The sequence below is a fragment of the Zalophus californianus genome, chromosome 4 (assembly GCF_009762305.2).
Source record: "Zalophus californianus isolate mZalCal1 chromosome 4, mZalCal1.pri.v2, whole genome shotgun sequence".
NCBI lineage: Eukaryota > Metazoa > Chordata > Mammalia > Carnivora > Otariidae > Zalophus > Zalophus californianus.
The window spans coordinates 92895426-92909415 of NC_045598.1; the positions used below are offsets into that span (position 1 = coordinate 92895426).

The following is a 13990-nucleotide window of genomic DNA, read 5'->3' on the forward strand; positions in this document are numbered from 1 at the left end:
TGGTGTCGGCCAGCTATTTTTGAATTTGTTGAGAGTTCTCTATGCCTCCTGGATTTCAATGTCTGTTTCTTTCCCCAGATTAGGGAAGTTTTCAGCTATAATTTGCTCAAATAAACCTTCTGCCCCCTTCTCCCTCTCTTCTTCTTCTGCGACCCCTATGATACGAATGTTATTATGCCTTAATGAGTTGCTGAGTTCACTAAGTCTACATTCATGATCCAATGCCTTTCTTTCCCTCTTCTTTTCAGCTACATCATTTTCGAGAGTTCTACCTTCTATATTACTGATTTGTTCCTCTGTTTCATCCTCCTCGTTGTCATTGCATTTAGTCAGTTTTGCATCTCAGTTATAACATTTTTGTTTTGGCGGGACTAGTTTTTAGTTCTTTTATCTCTGCAGTAAGGGATTCTTTAGTGTCTTCTATGCTTTTCTTGAGCCCAGCTAGTATCCTTATGATTGTTGTTTTAAATTCTGGTTCAGACATCTTATATCTGTTTTGATTAAATCCCTGACTGTGACTTCTTCCTGTTCTTTTTCTTGGGGTGAATTTCTCCGTCTTGTCATTTTGTCTAGGTCGCTGTTTGTGTGTGTATGTGTTAGGAAGGCCTGTTGTATTCCTGCTCCCGAGAGTAATGGCTATATTAAGAAGAAGTCCCATGCTGTCTTGGGCCTAGTGCTTCAGGAAGTGTTTCAGAGTGTGCACTCTGCTGCTGTGTTTTGGCTGCTCCTTTCCTCAGGTCAGTCCTCTGCAGAGTTTCTCCTTGCCTGCAGTGGGGGGTGTTTGGACCTTGTCAACTGGTGGCAAGTTTTAATGAGGTGTGTTTTGGTCTGCTTGTTAAAAGATGCTAGATCCTATTTCCCCTAAAGCTGAAGCTCTGCAGTGCTCTATGATCAGTAGACCTGGTCTTCTGGAGGAGGGCCCTGTTGCGCTGGTTCTCAGGGGGACTTGCCCTAATAAAGATGCACTTTCAGGGCACAGGGTGTGGGGATCGGTGTCAGTGGCTCATGTTGCTCACTGAAATTGGTCTATGCTGATGGGCAGGGGTGGGGGGGTAATGGCATCGCCCTACTCTCTTATCCCGGAGCTGGGAGTTTGCACCCACCACTCTTCAGGGAGCCCTCACAGAAGAGCAAACAATCTTTTCTCTTGTGTCCCCAGCTTCCATCAGATCCCTGCCTTCATCCTGTCTGTGTCCAAGCTGTCTGCCTGCCAGGTGGCATAGTACTCCTGTGTGGCTGGATTTATCTTGGGGCGTGGCTGGGTTTCAAAACTCCAAATTTTAGGGATCTGCATGGTGTGATCCCGTGCTGATCTCTTGGGGGAGGGTCTTGCCTCACTGTGGCCAGTGCTGGTTTGTCAGAGGAGCACTTGCACGACTGCACAGTTGTTCAGAGTTTATGATAAAGTGCAGCAAAAAGTCAGCACCAAGGTTTGCTGCCCTCAACAGGTGTCTCTCTGTTCCTATGCTAATAAACAGGGCAGCACATTGGCTCCCACCAGCTTTTTTGTCCCTGGAGAGGCTGTGCCACATTTCCCAAAAGCACTCCAAGTAGGGGAACTGTTTCTACCCATGTGACACAGGGGATCTTCAGACCCTGCTGTCTGCTCCAAGGCCTCTGCCCTCCGTCACCACAGAAGTACTGCTAAGTCTGCCAGGCACAGCCCTGGAAATGGTGTGGACTTCAAAAACTTCAGACTTTGATCTCTGCTGCTTATAAAAACTTGCAGTAATCAGCCCCTATTCTTTTCCCAGTCAATGGTTTTGGGGAAGGGTTTTTCTTGTGCAATCCCCTCTATGTTGTTTTCAGTCTCTGTCAGTCTCTCTTTCTCTCACTCCTCCCTCTGTTATCAGAGCTCCCTCCCCTCCACAGCACCCATGATTCTTTTCTCCCCCAAATCACCCCTCTGTAGCTCCTATCTGCCAGGGTGTGTCTATTTTTCTACCTCTAGATGTGCAGTTTGTTCTCTCAATTCTCGGTTGGATTTCTTGGGTGTTCACAATGATTTGGTATTTATTTAGCTGTGTTCAAGGGAGGAGGCAAGCCTAGGATTCCCCCTACTCCTCTGTCATCTTAACTCTTCCTCCCAGAATAATGTTTTTAAATGTATAGAATAAAGTATGCAAGATTACAAAGGAAATCAATATGTTAAAACTTAGTTATCAAACATCTTAAGAACACATTTCTGACATGGTAATAGATGTGCTTCTTTATTAACACCTCAAGTAGCACAGTCCAGCAGTGGGCCCAGTAACTCCCATGACTTTAATATAGTGATGAGCTGAAATCTTTTGACCTGTTTGCAACAACAGTGATAGGATATGAAAACATCTGCAACTTCTTTTGGTGACAATGATCTAGGTTTTACTGATACCTTTGTGTTTGTGGCTTTTGGTTAGAATCGAAGAAAATGTTCAAATTTGGTTAGACCTTAGTGAGGATGAAGACACAATTCTTTTCTCTAGCCAAATGCATGGGTCCTCCAAATTCTGCTCATGAGCTCCTTGGGAGTCTGTGACCCCAGGTTTAGAACTCCTGGTCTCAATGCTTTGGTTTCCATTGTTTGTTGATTTCTTTCTTCATAGCGTTCTTTTTTTTTTTTTAAGATTTTATTTATTTAGAGAGAAAGCATGAGCAGGGGGAGGCACAGAGGAAAGAGAGAGGGAGAGAGAGAATCTCAAGCAGACTCCGAGCTGAATGTGGAGCCCCACGAGGGGATCGATCCCATGACCCGGAGATCATGACCTAAGCCAAAATCAAGAGTCAAATGCCTAACCAACTGAACCACCCAGGCACCCCTCTTCGTATCATTCTTTTTTTTTTTTTAAAGATTTTATTTATTTATTTGACAGAGAAAGACAGCGAGAGAGGGAGCACAAGCAGGGGGAGTGGGAGAGGGAGAAGCAGGCTTCCCGCTGGGCAGGGAGCCCGATGCAGGGCTCAATCCCAGGACCCTGGGATCATGACCTGACCCGAAGGCAGGCGCCCAACGACTGAGCCACCCAGGTGCCCCTCTTTGTATCATTCTTAAATGAGCCAGAGTCAATTCACATTTAATCATTGGCAAGGAACCAATGGTAGTGATCACTTTCTGTCACACTCAGGCAGGGGCTGGTTGGCTCCTGGACATGCACTGCTTTGTAGCTTGCAGAACAAGGACCTCATGGTGGAGCTGGAAGGGAATGCCAATGCCCTCAGAGTCAAATTTATTCTGTGGATGAACGTTAACCATCTTAGGGGAGGATGCGAGGTCAGCTCTGACCTGGGCCCAGAGAGTGGCCCTTGCTTGCCACACATGCATGCACATGAAAACACACACACACACACACACACACACACACAGAGGCACACACACACACAGCTGTATAGTCTGGAAAATGGTGACACTGGCATCAGCTAGAGTGAGAAGTAGGGCCAGGTCCCAGTCACAAGGTGCGTGACATGGAGCCCTCTCGTACAATCACTCAGCAGTAGGCTGTCCCCGTCCACCTGCATCACCCCGTCTGGCCCCACACACATGTGGAAGGCATTCAGTGAATGTTTGCTTCATCAAGTTATCAGGTCAAGAACCCTGAAAGCTCCCCAAAAACCTTTTCTGGGATTTCCACCAAAATCACCAGCTATCCCTTACCTTCCTCTAATTAAGCTGGCTTTTCCTGAAGTGCCGGCGTTCAAGGTGAGTACAAGGCTTTCAATCAATGTTATTGGCTTTGTTTGCAACGGTATTTCTCACTATCATTCTTCACCAGGTGTGTGGGATAATTAGTTTTGTGTTGAAGGAAGAGGTGAGAGTGGGAGGCAGGGGGAGGACTGAGGGTGATCAGCCATCATCTACTCTTGTCTCCTGGAAGGCAGCCTGTGGGAGGTGGCATCTGTGGGGACACCCAGAGCCCACAGGACTGCTTTGGGAGCTCCTCCAGCACCCAGTGTGACCCTGCTTTCTTCCTCCAGGTAAGCGTCTAACAGGCCAGGCGGTCTCTCGGTTCTCTGGCTGTGCACCTCCTCAGTGCTCAGTGTACAGGTGGCCTGAACAGGTTCATTATTTTGATGCCCACCTCACAGGACATATATTAAGGCAGATAGGCCCATCTTTTTTTTTTTTTTTTTTTGTGATACAAATTGCTAATAGCAAACCACTGCTCTATACCGGGCATGGTGATAAGCATGTCACACGCATTAGCTCAGGTAATTCTCTATGTGCAGCCAGAGAGAGCCTTTCAAGATAAAAATGACATTCCCGCCACCCTTCCCCTGCCCCAAACCGTCCAAGATCTCTGGCACATTTGCAGTCAGGCCCCTATCGTGTCCTGCAAGGCTGGCAGGGCATGGCCCTGCTCCTCCTCCAACTGTAACCCCTCATTTCCCCTGCTCGCCACCCTCCTTGCTGCTCCTGGAACTGACCAAGAAGGCCCTGCCACAGGGCCTTTGCTCTGGTTCGCCTCCCCGGGTGCTGCCCAGATCATTCCTTCATTTTATTAGGCCTTCTCTAGTGTCTCTTCAGAAAGACACTCACCCCATCCAAAATATCACCTGTTGTTAAGCTCTGTTGTTTTCTGTTTCTGATAGAACTCAGCACACCTAGGGCGCCTGGGTGGCTCAGTCATTAGGCGTCTGCCTTCGGCTCAGATCATGGTCCCAGGGTCCTGGGAATGAGCCCCGCATCGGGGTCCCTGCTCCTCGGGAAGCCTGCCTCTCCCTCTCCCACTCCCCCTGCTTGTGTTCCCTCTCTCACTGTGTCTCTCTCTGTCAAATAAATAAAATCTTAAAAGAAAAGAAAAGAAAAAAAAGAACAGAGCACACCTAGCCATTTTATTATAAATCTATTTGGTTGTCTATTACCTCTCTCCTCACTAGAAGAGAAGATACATGAGAGCAGGAACCTTGTTTTGTTCACTGCTTTATTTCCACCACGGAGGACAGTGCCTTCAATGGAGTAGTTATAAATAAATACATAGTCAATGAAAAAATAAATGGATGAATACTCACAAAATCCTGTAATGTAAGTGGTACTATCACCCCCAAGTTATAGATGAGAAGACTGAGGTTTAGAGAGATTGACAGCATTCTTGGAGTCATAAAACGAATGAGCCATCTGGGATCAGAAGTCAAGATGTCTTGCCTCTGGGGTCTAGCTCTTAGCTACTGTGCTAGTTCATTTCTCTTTGCACTCGTAAATGCCTGCCAGTGTTTCTATGTAGGAACCCTATTTCCCTGAGACATTCCAAGAAAAAAGCACTTGATGGATGATTCAGTTTGGGAGATACTACAAATTGCATTTCCTGCTCGGTAGCTTATGAAAGGCTCTGAAAAGTCCTGCAGTAAAAAATCCTAGTTGAACTTGTATAATCAGTGTTTCCCTAAGTGTTCACTGTAGACATCTTTTATTTATTCATTGGTGTGTGTAACATCTATTAACATATGGCAAAGCATGCCTTGGAAATAATAGCTTTTTATCCTTGTGGAGGGAAGCAGATTGTCTGATACAGGATTCCGGGAGCTCTCTCTGGGTTGGCTGGCCTGGGAAGTCTGGGACTGGGGGTTTCCTCACCCAGCAGGAGAGACCATGCCCCAAGTCAACCTCCTACCAGACTGGCACCTGAGCCCACCGAGTTTGTTCGCCCACTCTCATGCTCACTCCAAATCCAAGAAGACAGTGGGGAGGCTCCTGGTGCCCTTTAGCTGCAGTCGCGCCCAAGCAGAGACCTGTGCTCATCTTCTGCCCTCTGGTTCCTGTACCAAGTGACACTGAGTCCTGTACCAAGTGACTCCTGAGCCTCTTAGAGAGCTACTTTTCATCTGTGCCTCTCAGAGACATCAACCCCACCGGCATGGCCTTGTTTTCTCACTGTCTTACATCTCCCTATTGGACTTTTAACCTTTTAGAGAACCAGGGATGCTGCCTTACCCATCCATGTCCTCTGGGCCACCAACTCGGCACTGAACAAATGGTAAATGCCCAGATAATTCTTGTTGACTTGACTGTGAGGGAACTGATGATCCTGTATGTTGCATGGTTTGGAGCAGGAAAGGATTAATGGTGATGTTGTAAATCCCTTAATTCATTACCAGAGCCGCCCCCCACCCCCAGCCCCAAGCAGAATAGGATGTCCCACAGGCGCAGAAGACCATGTAGTGAAATGTATGTAACTGACTGCATCTCTGCGCTCCTCGGAGAGTTCGAGCCACTGTCAACGCCCCCGATGTGCTCATTTTTATTGGTTTTGATGGTGATTTGATGTCATCAGAGATTCAGGTCTCATGTTCGTCCCTGAGATCATCTGAATAGCACTGGTGACGTGGAAGGGAAAAGCAGAGCGAGGCATCCACAGGCAGCCTAGATCGGACTGCATAAATCTGGGAGGAGGGAGGGGGCCAGACAGCCTGGGTTTCCCAGCCGGCACAGGAGGCTGAGCAGGAGCAAGCGAGAGGCCGTGGAACGGGCAGCGTTGTGCCTTCACCCCAAGTGACCATGAGAGGTGCCATGCGAGCCTCAATCATGTTTCTTCTGGTGACTGTGTCGGACTGTGCCGTGATCACGGGGGTAAGGTGTCCAACTCCCTCTCTGCCCTGGGTTTTGGGAGGGTGTCAGGGTCTGCACGGATGGGAGCCAGCAACCACGCAGGGGGCAAACCAAAAAAACTGGGGAGTCAGCGGTCAGCCAGCATTTCAGAGAGGCATTCCACATGCTTTTTGATTAGTTGGACCTTACCCCCCTCCACGACGGGATCTACTTTGGAGAGGCTGTGTGTAAATCCAATCTAAAATTTTCAATTGCATTAGGAGAACATCGAACATTTTGAAGTTTAGACCTTGGGGAACATGAAGATTCCTAATTGTGTAACAAGGAATTCTTTCATAAAGTTGATTAGCACCCCATAATTTATCTTTTGTGTAAATTTTGTTTTTTATACAATTTGGTCCACATGCCCAGTGTAATTTATACACATGTTGACTTAATTTAAGGCAGTGACCTTATTAGCTTTAATGGGGGATGTTTAACCTCTGCTTTTTCTACTTTTAAGAAAGATTGTCTTGAAATTCTTTCCTTCCTTTATTATTTGTGTATTTTAACTGTGCCCGGTTCTGATCAGAGCATTTGGCTGGGTGTGCCCAAAAGCAGGCATTGGATAACAAGTGGAAATCTAGCCTCCCAGTGGAGGTTTTCCACACAGGGGCGCTTGCCTGCCTTCACACTGGGGCTTTCCCCGGGACCCCCTCAAATGTGTGATGGTGGTGGGACCATTCTTACTAAAACGGAAAGTAATACCTGAGAGCTTTCAGATCAAAGCCACTAGGAAAAAAAAGAGAGAGAGAGAGAGAGAGAGGGAAATTTATTTTTTTCCCCCAGCATCCTTCAACATTTCACATAGAGAATGGAAATGTAGAAAAATGCCAAATGTTTCTTGGAATTGCATTAGTTTTCATGGTCACAGAAAGGAAAACTTCTTTCTTCTCCTTTTTAAAGGAAAAAGACTTGAGTTTCAAAGATGAACACATATTAAAGCAAGTCAATGCTTTTGAGACCCAGAGCATGAATAACATTGTTAAGGGAAAATTATACCTAATGAATCAGCCTCTGAATCCTCCTATTGTGTAGCCTGATGATGCGGGAGGCTAAGAACAAAGGAGAGAAGCCACCAAAAGGGATGGGAGCTGCGGGTTGACCTTGATGCCCAGGTGACCTCACAGGGCCAGCTCCAACATGCATGACAGACAGGACAAGGAGAGGGTGGGACCCAGTGCTCAGGGGGTGAGGGTCTTCTTCCACTCTCCATGCCTCGCTGCGGCCCCAAGACTGACTCCCAGGAAGAGGCTGGGCGGACACCACCGCACGCCCCTGCTCCCTGGACTGTGACCATCCCGGATTCAGGCTTGGATGGTTCCTCCTGCCAGAGTGGGACAATGATGCTCCAGCTCTGTAGAAGAGTCAGGGAAGGTCTGCTTGGCCCTGGTGGGTGTGTGAGATGTGCCCTCGCTGGGCTGGAGACCTGCACGACCAGGTGACTGTCACTTGCACTTCCTCTGGGTGGCAAGCAGACCCCGCACCCCCACTTTCCCTCCTGGGGCTGAGCAAGTTGGCTGCTTCCAGTTTCTGCCAGGTCCCACCCAGGTAGCCAGAGGGTGCTCCGCAGCTGTGAATCTCAGCTCAGAAAAGCCACCAAGCTTCTCTGGGAGTGCCAAGATTCTCCATCGTGGCCCTCCTTGAGGCTGGAGCAGTTCAGAGGTCTCTTCCCCCCTTCCCCGCCCCCTCCGCCCCCCCCCCCCCCCTACAGGCTTTTGTTTAAAGCAGGCTTGTGTCGGCTTGTTTAACAAATGGCAACTTCCAGAAACCAGCCAAGGCTGCTCAGCTCCTGTTCTGGAGCCCAACCCAGAGGGGTCCATCCCTATCTGGGGATCGAGGAGGCCAGCAGAGAAGCCCCAGGGGAGCCCCTTGTTCTCTGGGGTGCTGGCACCTGCTGGTGAGGACCAAGGGGAGGGCCGAGGTGGGGGCCAGCACAGGGAAGTGAGGCACCATCCCCGGGTTTGGGGTCAAGGTTGGGAACTTGTTTCCGGGTCACCGTGCCATCCTGGGTGAGCCGGGGGCAGGGTCCTGATGGGAGGAGCTTGGACTGACCAAGGACTGAGCCCCTAGGGGCTTGGCCCATCAATGCCCCTCCCACCTCTAGGAACTCAGATCAGTCCCATTTCACCAGCATCCTTGGAGCATGTCCTGGGGCTGGAAGAACTGTGTCTCTTGACCTCAGCATTGGTCCGGAGAGGAGTGTTGCCTCTCTACTGCGTGGCCTCCGAGGAGCTTGGAGGGGTCCCCAGATGCAGTGCTGATGCCCCGCAGAGCCCTGAGCATCCCGGCAGGAGCACGGATGTGCGGCCTGGGGTGCGAGGCTGCCGTGAGGGTTTTGGATGTACCTCTCCCTTCCGCTTTCTCTTGGGGGGCACTAATGGGCACAAATGGCCGCTTTGTCTCCCCTCGCAGGCCTGTGAGCGGGATGTCCAGTGTGGGGCGGGCACGTGCTGTGCCATCAGCCTGTGGCTACGTGGGCTTCGGATGTGCACCCCGCTGGGGCGGGAAGGAGAGGAGTGTCACCCCGGCAGCCATAAGGTACGGCACAGACCTGCTCAGGGCCCAGAGCCAGACGGCTGGGACTGGACCCCGATTTTCTGACTCTGACTCTAGTAACATCTCACGGGGTTGGGCACCGCCTCCTTGCTCCTTGGAGGCAGCCTGGGGTGGAGTGGGGGGGCTACTAATCACACAGCTGTTAGACCTGGGGGCCGGAACCCCAGCTGCTCACTTGCTGAGTGGCCTTGGGCAATTAGCATGACTGCTCTGGGCCTCAGTCGCCTCGTGTATATGAGGGGAAGAGACCGATCGCCCCCGAAGTCTCTTTCAGATCTGATGAGCTCAGGTTCTCAAGGGGGCCTGAATGCTCTCTACCCATAGGAACTTTCCCTCAAGAACATGAAATAAGACTCACAAAATGGCCTCCCATCCAAGGGATGGGTCTGGTTAGGGTGAGGCAAGCCACGGGCCCAGGGCATATGCTTCAAGGAGGGACTTGTAACTCTTATGGGCCCTACGCGCCCTGCTCCCATCCACTGACAGGCAGCTCCCAGCCCAGGGGGCATAGAAGGGCCGGGTACAGGAGCAACGACAAGTGTGCATGGGGACCCCGTGTGCCAGCCCCCTCCCCCGGGCTCCCTGCAGTTCAGGAGTCTGTCATGCTCCTCAGGGAACGACACCTGCACCTAGGAGACCGGTTTCTTCTGGGCTCAGAGCATCCTCCTGTGGTCACCCCCCTGATCCGGACCTCTTGGCAGATGGGGAGGTGGGATGGCAAGGCAGTCGTTGCCGCCTCGGGGTGTGTGAGGTGGTTCAGCTGCGGATCTATATTCCCAAAGGGGACACCAGTGGCAGTAAAAGCTAATGCTGAGTGCTCACTATGGGCCACTTTTCAGGCTAAGTGCTTTTGCAGTTTGTATAGTTTAAACCTCTTTATAGCCATATGTGGTAGGTGCTATTATTAACCCATTTTGCAGATAATAAAGTTGAGACAGAGAGACTAAAGAACTTGCCAGTTGTCACACAGCTGGGAAGTGGCAGACTTAGGATTTGAACCCGGGCAGTCTGACCCTACCTACGATCATAACCGTTCCTGTTCACCCTCCGTTGAGGAAACCTCAATAGTTTAGTCTCTGGGTGAGTCACAGGGCAGAGACGGTGTCTGTCCTGTCCACTGCTGCATCCCTAGCACCCCCGAGCGTTGAGCACATCATAGCTGAGCTGTAAGTGATATTCAGTCCACCAACGTGTGTGCGTGCATGTACGTGTGTGTCGGCGAGAGCACCTGGCTAGGCAGCGCGGGGGTTTGTGGAGTTTTAAGGCTGGAGTGGACAGCACAGGGTTGTGGCTGATTACACTGTCCCGAGAACCGGATGGCCTGGGTTCAAATCCTGGCTCCTACACAAATTAGCTGTGTGAGCTTGGCATGTCGCTCAGCCACTGTGCCTCAGTTTCTCCCTCTGTCATAACTTACTGTCGGGCTGGTCGGAGGGGTGAGACACCGGCCAGGGCTGGGCTGGCCAGAGGCTCCTGCCAGGAGGCCCACTTCCCTTATGGTGAAGGAGTCCTCCTTCTTCTTCTCTTTTCCCAGGTCCCCTTCCTCAGAAAACGCCAGCACCATACCTGCCCCTGCCTGCCCAGCCTGCTGTGCTCCAGGTGCCTGGATGGCAGGTACCGCTGCTCCACGGACCTGAAGAACATCAGCTTCTAGGAGCCTGTCTGTAGTCAGGATACACATCGCGCCCCTGCATGAGCCCAGCCTGGGCTCGCCTCTTAGGCCCTATCTGCCCCGTGGCCCAGCTCCCCCACCGCCCCGTCCCCGAACTGTCCTCCTCGGTGCCTCCTCCCTAGCACAGCCGTGTGCATGCCTGCTGACGCACAGCACGCAGGGTCCCCGCTTCGGGCTGTGGTCCAAGAGGGGGCCTGACTGGTTCTCTTCCCTGTTCCGGCTGCCTGAGGCGTTGTAAGTAACAGGAAGGGGCTTCTTCTCCCTTAGCCTCTGCCTCACTCACCCGTCTGCTCCTCAGAGGTGGCTTGTCCTCCCTGGGTCCGTCTCTCTGCCTTCCTGCATGCGCCCTTCTGCCCGAATCCCACATTCCCCAGCACAGACCCCTGGGTATATTGCTCAGAGTGGCAGGTCCTGGACTGAGCCTCAGGCCCTTTCCATGAGGCCTGTGAGGAGCGACCGGGAGTTGTATCTCTTCCTCTGATTGACTAAGTCCTCAGTTTTGGGCCATGCACCCAAGGTCAGCCCTTCCCGGGGTGCGGGGAGGCGGGGTGCAGTAGACAGTGATCTCATGGCAGGTGCAGGGAGCCCGCCCACTAGGCCAGAACCGCATTGCCTCCAAGACCCATCCCCGCGCACTTGACCAGTTCACCAGTGAAACCCCCAGTTCTCACAGCCTCCCTATAGAATGCAAGTGGGGGCAGTTTAATCTAATCAGCCATTGACATTTTAGGAGGCAATTAGGGAGTAACCTCAAACAGCTCCTTTCCGAGGATCAGCCCGCGGGAGCATGTCTGTGACCTTGAGGACGTGGCTTCTGCCCAGCTGGGGGAGGTGGGGAGGTGGGAGGGGAGAGACAGCAGGCGAGCACATTGATTTTGGACTTGGGGGGAGGCAATGACCCCCCAGGGACCAGGCTGCACAGACCTCACACCCAGAGAAGGCAACTTCTCTAGATAGCAAGGCTTCCTGGAGCTCAAAGCTCTCTGGGAGTTGTGTCACTGGTCTCCACTGGCCTCTACAACACCCAGCCCCACCAAGCTCCTCCCACTTGGACCCTGTCCTCTGCTCACCCAGGACGGCCTGGTGCCCTGGAAGCTGTGCTCCCTGACCTGCCCCCTACAGAATAAAAGCATGAACAAGGGACCAGTGGCCGTGTTGTTCCTGCTGGTATGGGGACACGGGGTGGGGAGGGCAGGATGGGGCCTTTTCCAGGTGGGGGAGGGATGACATTGGTCATCCAGGATGAGAGCCAGGTGCTCTCGCCGACACACGCGTACATGCACGTGCACACGTTGGTGGACTGAATATCACTTATAGCTCAGCTATGATGTGCTCAACGCTCGGGGGTGCTAGGGATGCAGCAGTGGACAGGACAGACACCGTCTCTGCCCTGTGACTCACCCAGACACTAAACTATTGAGGTTTCCTCAACGGAGGGTGAACAGGAACGGTTATGATGTCCTCCTTTGATTTTGGGCAATTTTTTCTGCGAAAGTGGATTCAGGGTTTCTTTGAATGAAAGGTGACAGGCACTGAGCTCTGGGCCCGGAGGGTGCTGCTCAGGTGTGTGACTCAGGCGCATTGGTGGGTTGGAGACAGGAAGGGAGCCCTGAGCTGGCGGCTGAGTGGGGACTCCACTGGTCAGATCTGGATGGGTTGCAACTCCCATTTCTGCAATTTAGTCTCTTTTGCTTAGTGTCTAGGACCTGATGCCCCCAGACCACCATGTGTGGGGTGAGGAAGTCTATATCAGGATGGCCCTGAGCCTGTGTCCGAACCCAGGGGCTGGGAGCATCCCCTAAGTGCCAGGCTAGTGTCCCCACAGCCCCTCCTCACCCCAATTCCTAGCCTAGAAAAATGCAAAATGTAAGATGAAAGGACATTGTATCCCGTGTTTCTCAGAAGCCTCCAAGCACATTGTGATTAACAAGGCCCTGGGGGCTCCTGCCCTCCCCTATTTGCCCTGGATCTGCCAGAGCCTTGCTCAGGGGTGCTCAGAACAGGCTTTACTGCAGGACCCACTCAGGCCAGACCTTAGCTCTACTCAGGGCTCCTTCTCTTTGTTTTCATCTCCTTTGATAGACATCACTGCTTGCTTTGCTGACTCTTGGCCCTTCTTGCAGCCCATGCATAAATCTCTACCCTCAGCACTTAGGCTCAGGTGCGGGACATAGAGCTACTGTCCATTCTAGGGTTCCAGTCTGCCCATCCTTGTCCTCTGGGGTCTCTAGGTACTGCTGATGGCCACCACGTCATGCTGGTGTGGGGGGCCCTCCCCAGTCAAGCTGTGTCCTCGGCAGGCAGAGCCTCCTGGGTGAGACAATGGCCATGGCTTCAGCACAGCAGAGACAGGGTGTTGGCAGAGGGGTGCCCATGACGTGGTGCACACTGACTTGCCACCTGCAGCCCCCCATCTTTGTCCCCATCTGGGAGCTGGCCAGTCTGCCGACCTTATTTAGTTTAACGGGAAAAATTCTCATTTTTTATACCAGAATGCCAAGGAATGTATAATTGACCTCTGTCCCAGTTTCTAGCTGCTTTTTTTCTGAAGCCCTAAGAGGAGAGACGGGGAGATGGGTGGGGGGCGGTGGGGGGGGTAAGAAAAGTGTATTTGTGAGAATTCTTTATATTCAGGATTATACTCTTCAGAAATACAATTATAAGAAGAATCTACTTATAAGAATAATAGATCCAAGATAAGAATGTATTCCCAAAGAATTAAATTAAATCAGGGTTAGGTGAAAAGGACACCCCTTCAGGATGCGGGCCCCTTCAGTGACTGCCTTACCTCCCCTTAGTCCAAGCCCCTTCCTACCCTACAGGTGGAGTCTTCTGCCATCTAGTGACCAACCTGGGGATGGCATGGAAGAGTCAAAGATGCACCCTTCTCAAAGCAGATGGGGACCATTCCCCAGATGTCCCCAAGATTCAACCAGAGGCTTAGAGGGACAGTGCTTCCACCTGTGGAAAGAAAACTGTCACCCTAAGGAGCACAGGAGAAATATTTAATTGCCCTTTTGGGTCCCATCCCTCCTAGATACTTCTTTCCTAGAAGCTACTGTCATCTTCCGGTGAGACACGCTCCAGCTTCTCCCGGAGTGGGACCGTGGAGATGGGCGGGGCCAGATGAGGGAGATGGGATGCCCCTTCCCCCTACCTGTGCCCCTGAATCTCCATCTTCTTTGCCAGTCATCTGGGTC

General features: G+C 51.6%; 1 protein-coding gene across 1 annotated transcript in view; it reads left to right on the forward strand.

Moving 5' to 3' along the window:
* The window catches only part of PROK1 (prokineticin 1), a 40807-nt gene extending 29911 nt beyond the window's left edge, over positions 1–10896 (forward strand). The window contains exons 3-4 of the mRNA XM_027581473.1: positions 8975–9100; positions 10653–10896. Coding sequence (XP_027437274.1) covers positions 8975–9100; positions 10653–10772 — 246 coding nt within the window. The 3' untranslated portion in view covers positions 10773–10896. The remainder of the gene's footprint in view (positions 1–8974; positions 9101–10652) is intronic.
* The last annotated feature ends 3094 nt before the right edge of the window (positions 10897–13990 follow it).